Raw genomic sequence first — 13,918 nt, forward strand, 5'->3', positions numbered from 1 at the left:
ATATTAAGGGTGAATATATGTGTCAAATAAGATTATTAGTTACAAAGACTTTTAAATGGTGCAAACATTCCACATTACATATAGCATGGAGAGATATTTACGGAGAGATGATCAAAGTGCAGGAATATTTGGTGATACGTACTACTCCAGAAGATTGATGCATGTCCCTATGGCTTCTGACTGACTAATGATATTTGCAGCTAAAAGTCATAAGTTAACATGCGGTAGAGATATTGTGCAGGGCTTTATTTTTACTTTGCATGTGGTGAGCTATATTGAGGAACAAAGCATGTCTTCAGCATAGAACAGTGATCACAATGACTTTGAGAAAGGAAATAACCTCTTAGGTACACAGATAAGTATTCCTTGGATCGCAGGCCTACCCTAGAGATGCACAGACTTCAAAACTGTGGTAATATTAACAATAAAAGCATGTTGTCAATGATGGAATTGAACTATTGACAGATTAATATTGTTCTGTACATGGAATATTGAAAGTAGTTGTGTAATATATGTCATGTATGTGGAAATGAAAAGGATGTTCAAAGTGTTAACTCAGTAGTGGTGCTGCAAGTTATGCAAAGAAATTTGGAGTAACAATTTTGAAGTTTAAAGCAATTAGAACAAAGTTGGGGAAGAAGTCCAAGGTAACAACAATCATGTAAAGATAAACCAGATAATACTAGATTGGGAGAAATAATTACACTGCAATACTCCGTTCATTCAAAAACATTAACTAGAATTTGGTGCCGTCATTAAATTCTTTGTTTGGAATCTCATCCCATAAAACTAAAACAAAAGGTGAAACGATTGAGAAAATGTACAGTATGATATTGGAAGTTAAAAGTGTCTGAATTAACTGGTGTCATAGGCATATAATAAGAAAAAGTACTATTAATGTTACATGAAGAAGGAACTGTAAGAAAACGTTATGGAATATCGGTGCTTACTCGTTGAATACTGATGTAAAACATGCACAGGAAAGATCTACTTGGCAATGTTTAGATCATTTTGAAACAATTCATACTGATTTTGTGTGCTGATATGTTACACTAGATGACAATTGTTACCAACACTTCACACCCAATATGAAACTGTAGTCAGACTTACGGGAGGAAACCAGCAGTCATGCACCTACAAGGGTTGAAGTAGCTTTCATCTGGTGTGAAGGTTTATGGCCGGCATCTTCTGGCACACAGAGATATTATCTTTGATTACCTTGCAGAGGACAAAACAAATAACAATATGAATTAAGTACAAGTCTACTGGGACAACTGTATGAAAATAATACAGGAGAAAATGTTTAGATAGCAAAAGAGAAAAAGGGAAGGTATGTTTCATCAGTAAAGTGCACCTGACCACAGATGTGATTTGACAGTGGGGTAACTGAGGTATTTGAATTTTGAATTGGTGGAACATTCACCATGTGCAACAGATTCAGTACTTTTTGACTTCCACCTTTTCTCACTTCTAAAGAAATGTGTGTCTGGAAAATATTTTGTGGCCTGTAAATTAGTGATGTTAACCAAGAATAAATATGTTTTGTAGACCTTGTGAAATTACACATCAGTCTTTTGTTTGTTGTTGTGGTCTTCAGTCCTTAGACTGGTTTGATGCAGCTCTCCATGCTACTCTATCCTGTGCAAGCTCCTTCATCTCCCAGTACCTACTGCAGCCTACATCCTTCTGAATCTGCTTAGTGTATTCATCTCTTGGTCTCCCTCTATGATTTTTACCCTCCACGCTGCCCTCCAATGCTAAATTTGTGATCCCTTGAACATGTGATCCTCAGAACATGTCCTACCAACCGATCCCTTCTTCTAGTCAAGTTGTGCCACAAACTTCTCTTCTCCCCAATCCTATTCAGTACCTCCTCATTAGTTACGTGATCTACCCCACCTAATCTTCAACATTCTTCTGTAACACCACATTTCGAAAGCTTCTATTCTCTTCTTGTCCAAACTATTTATCGTCCATGTTTCACTTCTATACATGGCTACACTCCATACAAATACTTTCAGAAACGATTTCCTGACACTTAAATCCATACATGATGTTAACAAATTTCTCTTCTTCAGAAACACTTTCCTTGCCATAGCCAGTCTACATTTTATCCCCTCTCTACTTCGACCATCATCAGTTATTTTGCTCCCCAAATAGCAAAACTCCTTTACTACTTTAAGTGTCTCATTTCCTAAGCTAATTCCCTCAGCATCACCCGACTTAATTTGACTATCCTTGTTTTGCTTTTGTTGATGTTCATCTTATATCTTCCTCTTAAGACACTGTCCATTCCATTCAACTGCTCTTCCAAGTCCTTTGCTGTCTCTGACAGAATTACCATGTCATTGGCAAACTTCAAAGTTTTTATTTCTTCTTCATGGATTTTAATACCTACTCCAAATTTCTCTTTTGTTTCCTTTACTGCTTGCTCAATATACAGATTGAATAACATCGGGGAGAGGCTACAACCCTGTCTCACTCCCTTCCCAACCACTGCTTCCCTTTCATGCCTCTCGACTCTTATAACTGCCATCTGATTTCTGTACAAATTGTAAATAGCCTTTCGCTCCCTGTATTTTACCCCTGCCACCTTTAAAATTTGAGAGAGAGTATTTTAGTCAACATTGTCAAAAGCTTTCTCTAAGTCTACAAATGCTAGAAATTTAGGTTTGCCTGTCCTTAATCTTTCTTCTAAGATAAGTCATAGGGTCAGTATTGTCTCACATGTTCCATCAGTCTTTATCTGTACTAATTTTTGGGCAAATTGTATGAGCTTCATTGAATTAAAAAAAAAAATTACAATTTTTTGTTGCCAAGCCAAAATATTTCCATGTTGTCTAAATTTCTGGATGAAGCAAGAACAATTACTGATGATGAGTGATTATGAAATGAATAAAACTGCACACTGTCTTAATAACGGTGCAGTGCAGTAGATCGGAATGATTTACAGAAAGGGATGGAAGGTTTCCATTAGTCACTGTAGTTAGGCAGACTTATGATGAACAGAATCAGGTGGTAGAATATTTTGCTAACATTAATGCCATTACCATCTAGTACCCTCCAAGTAATCACTGAAGTAAGTATGTAGCACTCAGAATTCATTGACAATGAAATGTGCAACTATCCCTTCTCTACCTTTGTTGTATATTCTATGATGTATGATATTCTTGATACGGCACCTAATCTAATACAGCGTGTTGCATCTATTTTAAACCAAATAGCAGAAATCTTCCGAATGTTTGTAGGTGGGCGAGAGGGCAAAAAATTGCTTTGACCATCTGTTTGAAGAGGATGATATTTATTGAAGTTATTTGTAAAATGTTGGACTTGTTAGACCCTGGGTAATTCATGCTTCTTAGTTACCTTTGTTTGTAATGACAGAACACACAGATCTTTTCCTTGTGGGGGTAATCTATACAGTATGCTCCTATAAAAGCATCATTAATTGGAGTTGGTTTAAAATTCAAAAAGCCCTGTGATATTCTTTAGGAGTATAATATTATCAAAAATATGGATTTTTTTATCACTAATTGATGTTTTAAAAGTCTGTCTTACCACTGTATTACTGACTGTATTGAGAAGATAGTGTATAGTAATTGATGATAATCTCTCTCTATTCATTTATCTTCGCTTACACATTTAAAAAAAAATTATTTTCTTTCTCTTTCAGTTTTGCACTTTACAATAATACACCTTCTGCCAGATTCAAAAATTTTGTTAAAATATAATAAGTTGTCCATTAGAGAACTACACATTGACATTTATACTGTAATGGAGACAGAACTGGTGATGTTTAAGCAGTGAAAATATTACAGAGGTTAAACAGTAGCTGATCATCAGTAATTTCCTTTTTCTGTTTGCACTGCCAGTGCACAAATTAGAAAAATTCGTATATAATTTACATGCTGATTTTCAGTTTCCAGTAGATCTCTACTGTATGCAGATTTTTTCAAATGAGCTGAATATCAGTGTTATGTTCGACACTAACTATTCTTTTTGGTGTATGCAGGCAGTTATTAAATTAGTCTCTTCTATGTATTATATATTGATTGTCTTGTTTTTATTCCAGAAAATGATAGAAAGCCCAAGAAACTGCCAAGTTTCATCTTCGTGTGAATCGGATTCAGATGCCTCTGGGTACAGTAGATTGTGTTTACGAGTGTCGGAGGACTCGATGGAAGATGACACAGACCATTCAAGTGGAAAAGATGTGAGTAGGAACCACATTGTTTTTACTATAATGTGTGTTCTGTAAGTCATTTTGTGCAAATATAATTACCTGAATAGTTAGCAATTATCATTGTTCTTGAATTTTTCATATGAGTGTTAGTGAGTCGGAAGCACTTAATAGATTATTGCACTTTAAAACTGATGTGCAAGTTGTATGCTTTTTTAACTGCACTTGACAGATCTGTCTGCGGTTGAGTAAGAGGCATTGTCATTCATGATTCCTTGGAGAGAGAGAGAGAGAGAGAGAGAGAGAGAGAGAGAGAGAGAGAGAGAGAGGGAGATTGATGCAGAAAATGACACAGTGTCATAACCTAAATAACAGCTGTTTACCTTACATCATTTCAGTGATTGAAAGTACAGGGTCTACCTCATCTTTAAGATGAATTACTTAATGCTAAATGGGTAGGTAAAGGTAATCTGTTTGTTCATATCTCAGAATTTTTGCAAATTTAATTTTGGGGAAAGAAATTCTCTCTCTCTCTCTCTCTCTCTCTCTCTCTCTCTCTCCTGGCATGGTAGAGTAACAGGCATGAATGGAGGTTAGAACTGAGGGGGAGAGATAGCAGAGTGGTTGCTCTTAGATGTAAATGAAAGCAGGAGTAGGTCCTCCCACTGAAAAACAGCAGGCAAGAAAGTGACCACTAAAATCCATTGAATTAGGATGAAGTGGGGCCAAATAACTGAAAATGAAATAATAAATATAACTTATATGCAAGAACAGAAATACTGAGGATGATATGAAGCCAGTTAGAGAAAGTAATGAAATAAAAAGGAAAAGGATTGATGATCATGGCCTGGAGAATTAAAAGGGACCAGAGGCAGAGGTGGTCAGGGATTAGCACGTTTAGGCCAGGACAGTTGTGCAACTGTAGAAATATGTTGGAGGGACAGTACCCACTTTTGTAACTAAGAAAAACTGGTAAGGGGAGACACAGGTATCATGGATTTGTATAATATGAATTACAAAGTGACTGTTAAAAACGTATGTGTTACATTGAGTAGTATACTCTTTAACTAGATAATTGGTTCATACACAGAATGCATGATGGAGGCAGCAAAATTTGTAGCACATTCTACCTTCAGTGTCATTTCTCTAAATTTACCCAATAGGATAAACTGAGGACAAAGTTTCCATTCTCCATAGATTCCCACTTAAAATGCTGAACATCTTTTTTACATTTTCACAGGGCTGAACTGGCCTGTTTCAATTCTAGTAGCACAAATTTTATATTTCATTCAGTGCCTGGTGTCATCACTATTTGGTGGAGATTGCTAACACTGGAGCAGAATTGTAGGTTTTATTGCCATAGTATTTTTTTGTGGTTTCCTTCATAGAGATACCACACTTTCCCAGAATCCTTTCAAGAAATCTATGTCTTCCATTACCCTATTACCAATTTTGCATCATCATCCAAGTACCCATTCACAAGCCCCAGTAATCATGAGCTAAGAAGGAGGATAATGCCACATTTTATGCAATGTGAAATTTAATAGGATTTCAGTTTTATTTGGGTTGAGTAGTCATTATTCTTTTTCAATACTAGAATTGATTTTTTTTCGTGGCCCCTCCCCCTTTTCCTCATCTTGCCCCCCACCCCCACCCCCTTTCCTCATCTTGCCCGCCTCCACTTTGTTCACTTTCATTACATGTATCTTGTCCTGACTTTACTTGCTCCAGTATTCCTTTTTGTAGTCTATAAACCTTTTCCTATTTTCCCATACCCCCTCCTCCTGTACATAGTTTTCTGCACTTGGTACATGTGGGTGTTCTACTTAATTCCACAACTGTTTATGAAAACAAAGTGACCCCACTTAATTTAGTTTAAGAAATTGTCAGATGTTTCTGTTTGAATGACATACTGATACCCATAAAAATTATGAACGTTAAGGGTATGCAAAAATATATCCTATTCATTAACAATATCTCTTTAAAGGAACTGTTTAATATCACTCTTTGTCAGATAAATTGTCTAGTTAAGTGCTCTCTCTCTCTCTCTCTCTCTCTCTCTCTCTCTCTCTCTCTCTCTATCTATCTATCTATCTATCTATCTATCTCTCCCCCCCCCCCCCCCCAATCATAGTTTAAAAGAGAGTGTTTCATGGGTCAGTTGATTGTCTATGTATTGCCCATTGACATTCACAGTATGTCGAAAAGTGCTGTAGAACTGTTATGTCATTTTGAACTGAGGAACTTATTTTCTCACTGGCACCATGAGCGAGAAGACTAAATCATCAGGATTATGAGTAACTTCTGATTATCAGCTGCATATCCCAGAATGAGTTATTACAAAAATTTGCTGTGAAAACTTTCATATTTTTCATATTTTAATGGTACTCGTACCATTTATGAAACACTGCAGATGATTTTGATGTCAAGATGAATCTCTTTTGTCTTATTTTGACTGCCTTATACATCCTGAAAAGGAAGCAATCCATGTCACAATTGTAGACCATCCCATTACTGTAAATGATAAAGAAATGCGTTATATATAAATAAAGTTATTAGTAATGTGTGAAATTTTCATCAAAGTGTTCATAGGATATGACAGGGAAATTTTGTGTGTTGACAGATGAATGAATTATTTACTTATAATTATTGATCTATAACCTCCTTACATCAGACTGTTATTTTTAAATTTATTTTTCTGTGTCTTAAAGTAATGTAGTACTGTTTCCTTTATCTGACATTCTTTCACACAAGAAACCATTTGTGTGTAATGTGCATGTGTATTTAGTATTAGTGAGTGGTTTGACTTCTGTAGTTGCTTTCAGTTAGCGTTGCCTGTATTAGTTACTGCCTTACCCCCACTCCTCTTTCCTTTGCTCTGACATACAATCTGTGTTGCTTAATGTTATTGCTTATTTGTTAATATTGTACCAGGCTGGGACTCGAACCTGGATCTCCCTCTTAATGTGAGCAATTGACTTAACTGTTTCAGCCATCTGAGCACACTTCCCATCTGATCCGAATTCCCAGCCTGTTACACACTGTTAGCATAGCATCTCGTACCCATTTTGGATTCCCAAAAGAGATTGGACTCTTATGTGCATCACCAGTGAAAGAGTAAATCTGTGGTCATTGTACCCTCCTGACTGCTTGTATTTTAACAACTATTGTACACATTACTGTATGGATTGTTATGAACTTAAGTATAAAAATGCTTAAGTTCATCCTGTTCTTGAGGAAATATAGATTGTATCAAACATGTAGGGTTTCCAGAATATAGCACTACACGTAATTCACATAAAAAAACAAAACTGTATTGTGTGCCGTGTTTGATATAATATATTAAAATAAGGGAAAGGCAACCACTCACCTATAAGAGGTCGATGTGTGGAGCACAGTAACCTATAACAGAAAACAGCATTCACACTAGCTTTTGAACAGTAACTCCTCTTCCAGCATGAGCGCGCGCGCACACACACACACACACACACACACACACACACACACACAGTGGCCATGGCAGGACTACTTATTGATACTCATTTAGTGAAAGCATTTGCCTGAGATGATGGAGGTGAGAAGGATGTGCGGAAGGGGGTAACGAGAAAGAAGCAGATCATTGGACAGATAAAAGTACAGAGGGTACAGCAGGAGATGTAATAAGAGGAAGAGGAGAGGAACTGAAAGAGAAAAAAGAGAGAAGGAAAGAAGAGAGAGGTAAAGATGTAAAGGGAGAGGGGTTGAAAAGGGGTGAGAGACAGGGGGAAGAGGGGGAATGCCCATATGGGGAGAGGGAGGGGGAGGAGGAGAAGAGTGATGAGAGAAGGCAGTGCATGATCTGGATGGAGGAGGAGCGGTATGGACAGAACAGTGAAAGGAAAGGCAAGGTTTGTGTTGTCGGTCGCAGCATATTTGGCAGGTTGATGGTCGAGCTTGTAGTTTGCCACAGTTTTGCAATTGCGGCTCATGTGATTAGACAGTTGGTTACTTGTCATGCCCACATAGAACACGTCCAGAAAATGCAGCATAGCTGATATACAGTGTAATTTCTCTCACAAGTGGCCCTGCCTTTTATAGGGTAGAAAATGCCTGTGACTGGACTGTGGTGGGAGGTGGTAGATGGATGTATGGGATAGGTCTTTCACCTGGGCTGACAACAAGGGAACGACTTATATGTTGCAGAATTGGGGTAGGGATGGACAAGGATATTCTGTAGGTTGGGTGGACAGCAGAACCCTACTTTAGGGAATATGAAAAGGATTTTGAGTATGATATCCCTCATCTTAGGACACCACGTGAGATATTGGAAGCCCTGGTGCAGGATGTGGTTCAACTTCTCAAGGCCATAGTGATACTAGGTGATCAGAGGGGTGGTGTTATGTGGCTGGTTAACAGGTTTACTAATGTGAGGGGACGACATAGTATGGGAGACTTGTTTGTTGATGAACTGTATAGGATACCATCTGTCAGTAAAGGCTCTGGTAATGTTATTAGAATATTTCAGAAATTCCTGCTGTGAACTGCAGACGCAACGTCCACAGAAAGTGAGGCTGTAAGGAAGAGACTTCTTGTCGTGGAATGGGTGACACCTGTTAAAGTGGAGGTACTCTCTGTGGTTGGTGCATTTGATATGGACATACTTGTATTATTTATGGAGCAATCTGAGACATGGAGATCAACATCTAAGAAGGTGGCTCAGTTGGTTGAGAAGGACCAGCTGAAGTGGATTTGGGAATAGATGTTGAGGTTATGGAGGAAAGAGCAAAAGTTGTCCTTGCAATGAGTCCAGAATGTCATCAGTGAATCCAAACCAGAAAAGACATTTTAAGTGTTGACTGGATACAAAGGATTCCTCCAGATGGTCCATAAATAAGTTGTCATAGGATGGTTCTATGCAAGTACCCATTGCAGTACCAAATATTTGTTTGTAGATTTGGTCTTTGCAAGTGAAATAATCCCATCTGATCCAAAAGTCCAGCATAACCTCAGGAAGCCTCTCAAGCACTTAGATCCGAACCAAAACTTGATATCTGAAACCATCTCACTCCACAAACCCAACACCAAAGATCTCCCTACTGGTTGTCCCATTGTGGCTGGGAGCAATGTTCCCATAGAACAGACCTCTACCATTGTTGACCAACACCTCTAAAATGTTGTCTGTGTCGTGTTCTACATGCACCAATATCCACCCTGATCTTGGTTCTACAGCCATGGAACTCTCTCTTTCCCAGCATCATCCTGATACCAAACCCACCACCTCTTTCCTAATTATCCCAATGGTCCACATCTTGACACACAATTATTTCGCTTTTGAAGGACAAACCTATAAATAGTCTGTTGTACTGCTATGAGTACTCGCGTGGCTCAATCCTATGCCAACTTATTTATGGGCCATCTGGAAGAATCCTTTGTATCCAGTCAGCACCTTAAAGCCTCTCACCTGATTTTGATTCATTGATGATGTTATCATAATCTGAACTCATAGAAAGGATAACCTTTGCTCTTTCCTCCATAACCTCAATATCTATTCCAAATCCACTTCACCTGGTTCTTCTCAACACATTGAGCCACCTACCTAGATTTTGATCTCCTCGTCTCAGGTGGCTCCAAAAATACATCTGTCCATACCAAATGCACCAGCCATGAACAGCACATCTGCTTTGACACTTGTCACCCATTCCATGTCAAAAAGTCTCTTCTTTGCAGGCATGCCATCTGTGGTCACCGCATCTGCAGTTAAAGTAGGAATAGTTGAAATGCGCCAGTAATTGTACCAGAGCATTTATTGAGAGACAATATCCCATCCAGCTCATCCATAAAAAAGTCTCCTGTGCCATCTGCTCCTTTGACACCAGTAAACCTCTTAACCAGCTACCAAATACCATGCCTCTGATCATCCTGTTTCACCCTGGCCTTGAAAATCTCAACACCACCTTCCATCAGGGCTTCAACTACCCCCCCCCCCCCCCCGCCATGCCCTGAGACAAGGGATATCGTATCTAAAAACCCTAATCACATCACCCAAAGTAGTGTTCCGCCACCTACCCTACTTGCAGAATATCCTTGTCTATTCTTACTCCAACCCTACTCCCAATTCTGCACTCCATAGGTTGTTGCGTTGTGGACAGCCCAGGTGCAAGACCTATCCCCTACACCCACCCACCACCTCATGTCACAGTTGTTCCTGCTCCAATAAAAGGTAGGACCATATATGAAAGTAGCCGTGGTATATAACAGCTATGCTGTAATTTCTGTGCAGCACTTTCTGTGAAACATGACAAGTAACCAACTGCCTATTTGCATGAATGACCACCTCGGACTTGTGTAAACCACAGACTTGACCATCCAGTTGCCAAGCATGCTGCACACCACAACACAAATGACTTGAACATTGCTTCACTGTGTAGGCCATTTGGATACTCCCTTCCAGCTCAACCGTCTCTGGACCACTCAGATGGAATGGTCTCTCCAACACACCCTGTGCTCTCACAACGCCCTAGCCTAAATCTCCGCTAATCTGTTACCACTCTGGCTCACCTTGCCTTTTCCCCTCTCTCTTCTGTCCATACCACTGCCTCCTCCATCCAGAGCATGGACCCCTTTCTCCCACCACTCTTCCTCCCCCCCTCCACTCCATCCAGGCATTCTCCCCTCTCTCTCTACCCCCCTCCCCTCTCCTCCTCCCTGCTCCTCCTCCCCTCTCTCCCTCCCCTCTCCTCCCTCCCCTCTCCTCCCTCCCCTCTCCTCCCTCCCCTCTCCTCCCTCCCCTCTCCTCCCTCCCCTCTCCTCCCTCCCCTCTCCTCCCTCCCCTCTCCTCCCTCCCCTCTCCTCCCTCCCCTCTCCTCCCTCCCCTCTCCTCCCTCCCCTCTCCTCCCTCCCCTCTTCCTCCCTCCCCTCTCCTCCCTCCCCCTCTCCTCCCTCCCCTCTCCTCCCTCCCCTCTCCTCCCTCCCCCTCTCCTCCCTCCCCTCTCCCTCCCTCCCCTCTCCTCCCTGCCCCTCTCCTCCCTCCCCTCTCCTCCCTCCCCTCTCCTCCCTCCCCTCTCCTCCCTCCCTCTCCTCCTCCCTCCCCTCTCCTCCCTCCCTCTCCCCCTCCCCTCCTCCCTCCCCTCTCCTCCCTCCCCTCTCCTCCCTCCCCTCTCCTCCCTCGCCCTCTCCTCCCTCCCCTCTCCTCCCTCCCCTCTCCTCCCTCCCCTCTCCTCCCTCCCCTCTCCTCCCTCCCCTCTCCTCCCTCCCTCTCCTCCCTCCCCTCTCCTCCCTCCCCTCTCCTCCCTCCCCTCTCCTCCCTCCCCTCCTCCTCCCTCCCCTCGTCCTCCCTCTCCCTCTTCCTCCCTCCCCTCTCCTCCCTCCCCTCTCCTCCCTCCCCTCTCCTCCCTCCCTCTCCTCCCTCCCCTCTCCTCCCTCCCCTCTCCTCCCTCCCCTCTCCTCCCTCCCCACTCCTCCCTCCCCACTCCTCCCTCCCCACTCCTCCCTCCCCACTCCTCCCTCCCCTCTCCTCCCTCCCCTCCTCTCCTCCTCTCCTCCCTCCCCTCCCTCTCCCTCCTCCCCTCCCTCCCCCTCCCTCCCCTCCCTCTCCCCTCCCTCTCCTCCCTCTCCTCCCTCTCCTCCCTCTCCTCCCTCTCCTCCCTCTCCTCCCTCTCCTCCCTCTCCTCCCTCTCCTCCCTCCTCCCTCTCCTCCCTCTCCTCCCTCTCCTCCCTCTCCTCCCTCTCCTCCCCTCTCCTCCCTCTCCTCCCTCTCCTCCCTCTCCTCCCTCTCCTCCCCTCTCCTCCTCTCCTCCCTCTCCTCCCTCTCCTCCCTCTCCTCCCTCTCCTCCCTCTCCTCCCTCTCCTCCCTCTCCTCCTCTCCTCCCTCTCCTCCCTCTCCTCCCTCTCCTCCCTCTCCTCCCTCTCCTCCCTCTCCTCCCTCTCCTCCCTCTCCTCCCTCTCCTCCCCTCTCCTCCCTCTCCTCCCTCTCCTCCCTCTCCTCCCTCTCCTCCTCTCCTCCCTCTCCTCCCTCTCCTCCTCTCCTCCTCTCCTCCCTCTCCTCCCTCTCCTCCCTCTCCTCCCTCTCCTCCTCTCCTCCCTCTCCTCCCTCTCCTCCCTCTCCTCCCTCTCCTCCCTCTCCTCCCTCGTCCTCCCTCTCCTCCCTCTCCTCCCTCTCCTCCCTCTCCTCCCTCTCCTCCCTCTCCTCCCTCTCCTCCCTCTCCTCCCTCTCCTCCCTCTCCTCCCTCTCCTCCCTCTCCTCCCTCTCCTCCCTCTCCTCCCTCTCATCCCTCTCCTCCCTCTCCTCCCTCTCCTCCCTCTCCTCCCTCTCCTCCCTCTCCTCCCTCTCCTCCCTCTCCTCCTCTCCTCCCTCTCCTCCCTCTCCTCCCTCTCCTCCTCTCCTCCCTCTCCTCCCTCTCCTCCCTCTCCTCCTCTCCTCTCCTCTCCTCCCTCTCCTCCCTCTCCTCCCTCTCCTCCCTTCTCCTCCCTCTCCTCCCTCCCTCTCCTCCCTCCCCTCCCCTCTCCTCCCTCCCCTCCCCTCTCCTCCCTCCCCTCCCTCTCCTCCCTCCCCTCCCCTCTCCTCCCTCCCCTCCCCTCCCCTCTCCTCCCTCCCCTCCCCTCTCCTCCCTCCCCCCTCCCCTCTCCCTCTCCTCCCTCCCCTCCCCTCCCCTCTCCTCCCTCCCCTCCCCTCCCCTCCCTCCCCTCCCCTCCCCTCCCCTCCCTCCCCCCCCTCCCCTCCCCTCCCTCCCCTCCCCTCCCCTCTCCTCCCTCCCCTCCCCTCCCCTCTCCTCCCTCCCCTCCCCTCCCCTCTCCTCCCTCCCCTCCCCTCCCCTCTCCTCCCTCCCCTCCCCTCCCCTCTCCTCCCTCCCCCTCCCTCCCCTCTCCTCCCTCCCCTCTCCTCCCTCCCCTCCCCTCTCCTCTCCTCCCTCCCCTCCCCTCTCCTCTCCTCCCTCCCCTCCCCTCTCCTCTCCTCTCCTCCTCCCCTCCCCTCTCCTCTCCTCCCTCCCCTCCCCTCTCCTCTCCTCCCTCCCCTCCCCTCTCCTCTCCTCCCTCCCCTCCCCTCTCCTCTCCTCCCTCCCCTCCCCTCTCCTCTCCTCCCTCCCCTCCCCTCTCCTCTCCTCCCTCCCCTCCCCTCTCCTCTCCTCCCTCCCCTCTCCTCTCCTCCCTCCCCTCCCCTCTCCTCTCCTCCCTCCCCTCCCCTCTCCTCTCCTCCCTCCCCTCCCCTCTCCTCTCCTCCCTCCCCTCCCCTCTCCTCTCCTCCCTCCCCTCCCTCTCCTCTCCTCCCTCCCCTCCCCTCTCCTCCCTCCCCTCCCCTCTCCTCTCCTCCCTCCCCTCCCCTCTCCTCTCCTCTCCCTCCCCTCACCCCTCTCCTCTCCTCCCTCCCCTCCCCTCTCCTCTCCTCCCTCCCCTCCCCTCTCCTCTCCTCCCTCCCCTCCCCTCTCCTCTCCTCCCTCCCCTCCCCTCTCCTCTCCTCCCTCCCCTTCCCCTCTCTCCTCTCCTCCCTCCCCTCCCTCTCCCCTCCCTCCCCTCCCTCCCCTCCCTCTCCTCCCTCCCCTCCCTCTCCTCCCCCCCTCCCCTCCCCTCCCCTCTCCTCCCTCCCCTCCCCTCTCCTCCCTCCCTCCCCTCTCCTCCCTCCCCTCCCCTCTCCTCCCTCCCCTCCCCTCTCCTCCCTCCCCTCTCCCTCTCCTCCTCTCCCTCTCCATTCTTCATCTTTCTTTCCTTTTTCCTCCTCCGTTCCTCCTCCTCCATCTTCCTACATCTGTTGTTGTAACCTCTGTT

General features: G+C 45.8%; 1 protein-coding gene across 8 annotated transcripts in view; it reads left to right on the forward strand.

The window, feature by feature from the left end:
* Positions 1–13,918, forward strand: part of LOC126162434 (peptidyl-prolyl cis-trans isomerase G-like) — a 333,524-nt gene that overhangs the window by 233,991 nt on the left and 85,615 nt on the right. For all 8 annotated transcript variants that reach the window (XM_049918938.1, XM_049918937.1, XM_049918941.1 and 5 more), the window contains one exon: positions 4,073–4,213. In XM_049918938.1, coding sequence (XP_049774895.1) covers positions 4,073–4,213 — 141 coding nt within the window. The remainder of the gene's footprint in view (positions 1–4,072; positions 4,214–13,918) is intronic.

Source organism: Schistocerca cancellata, chromosome 2 (assembly GCF_023864275.1).
Source record: "Schistocerca cancellata isolate TAMUIC-IGC-003103 chromosome 2, iqSchCanc2.1, whole genome shotgun sequence".
Taxonomy (NCBI): Eukaryota; Metazoa; Arthropoda; class Insecta; order Orthoptera; family Acrididae; genus Schistocerca; species Schistocerca cancellata.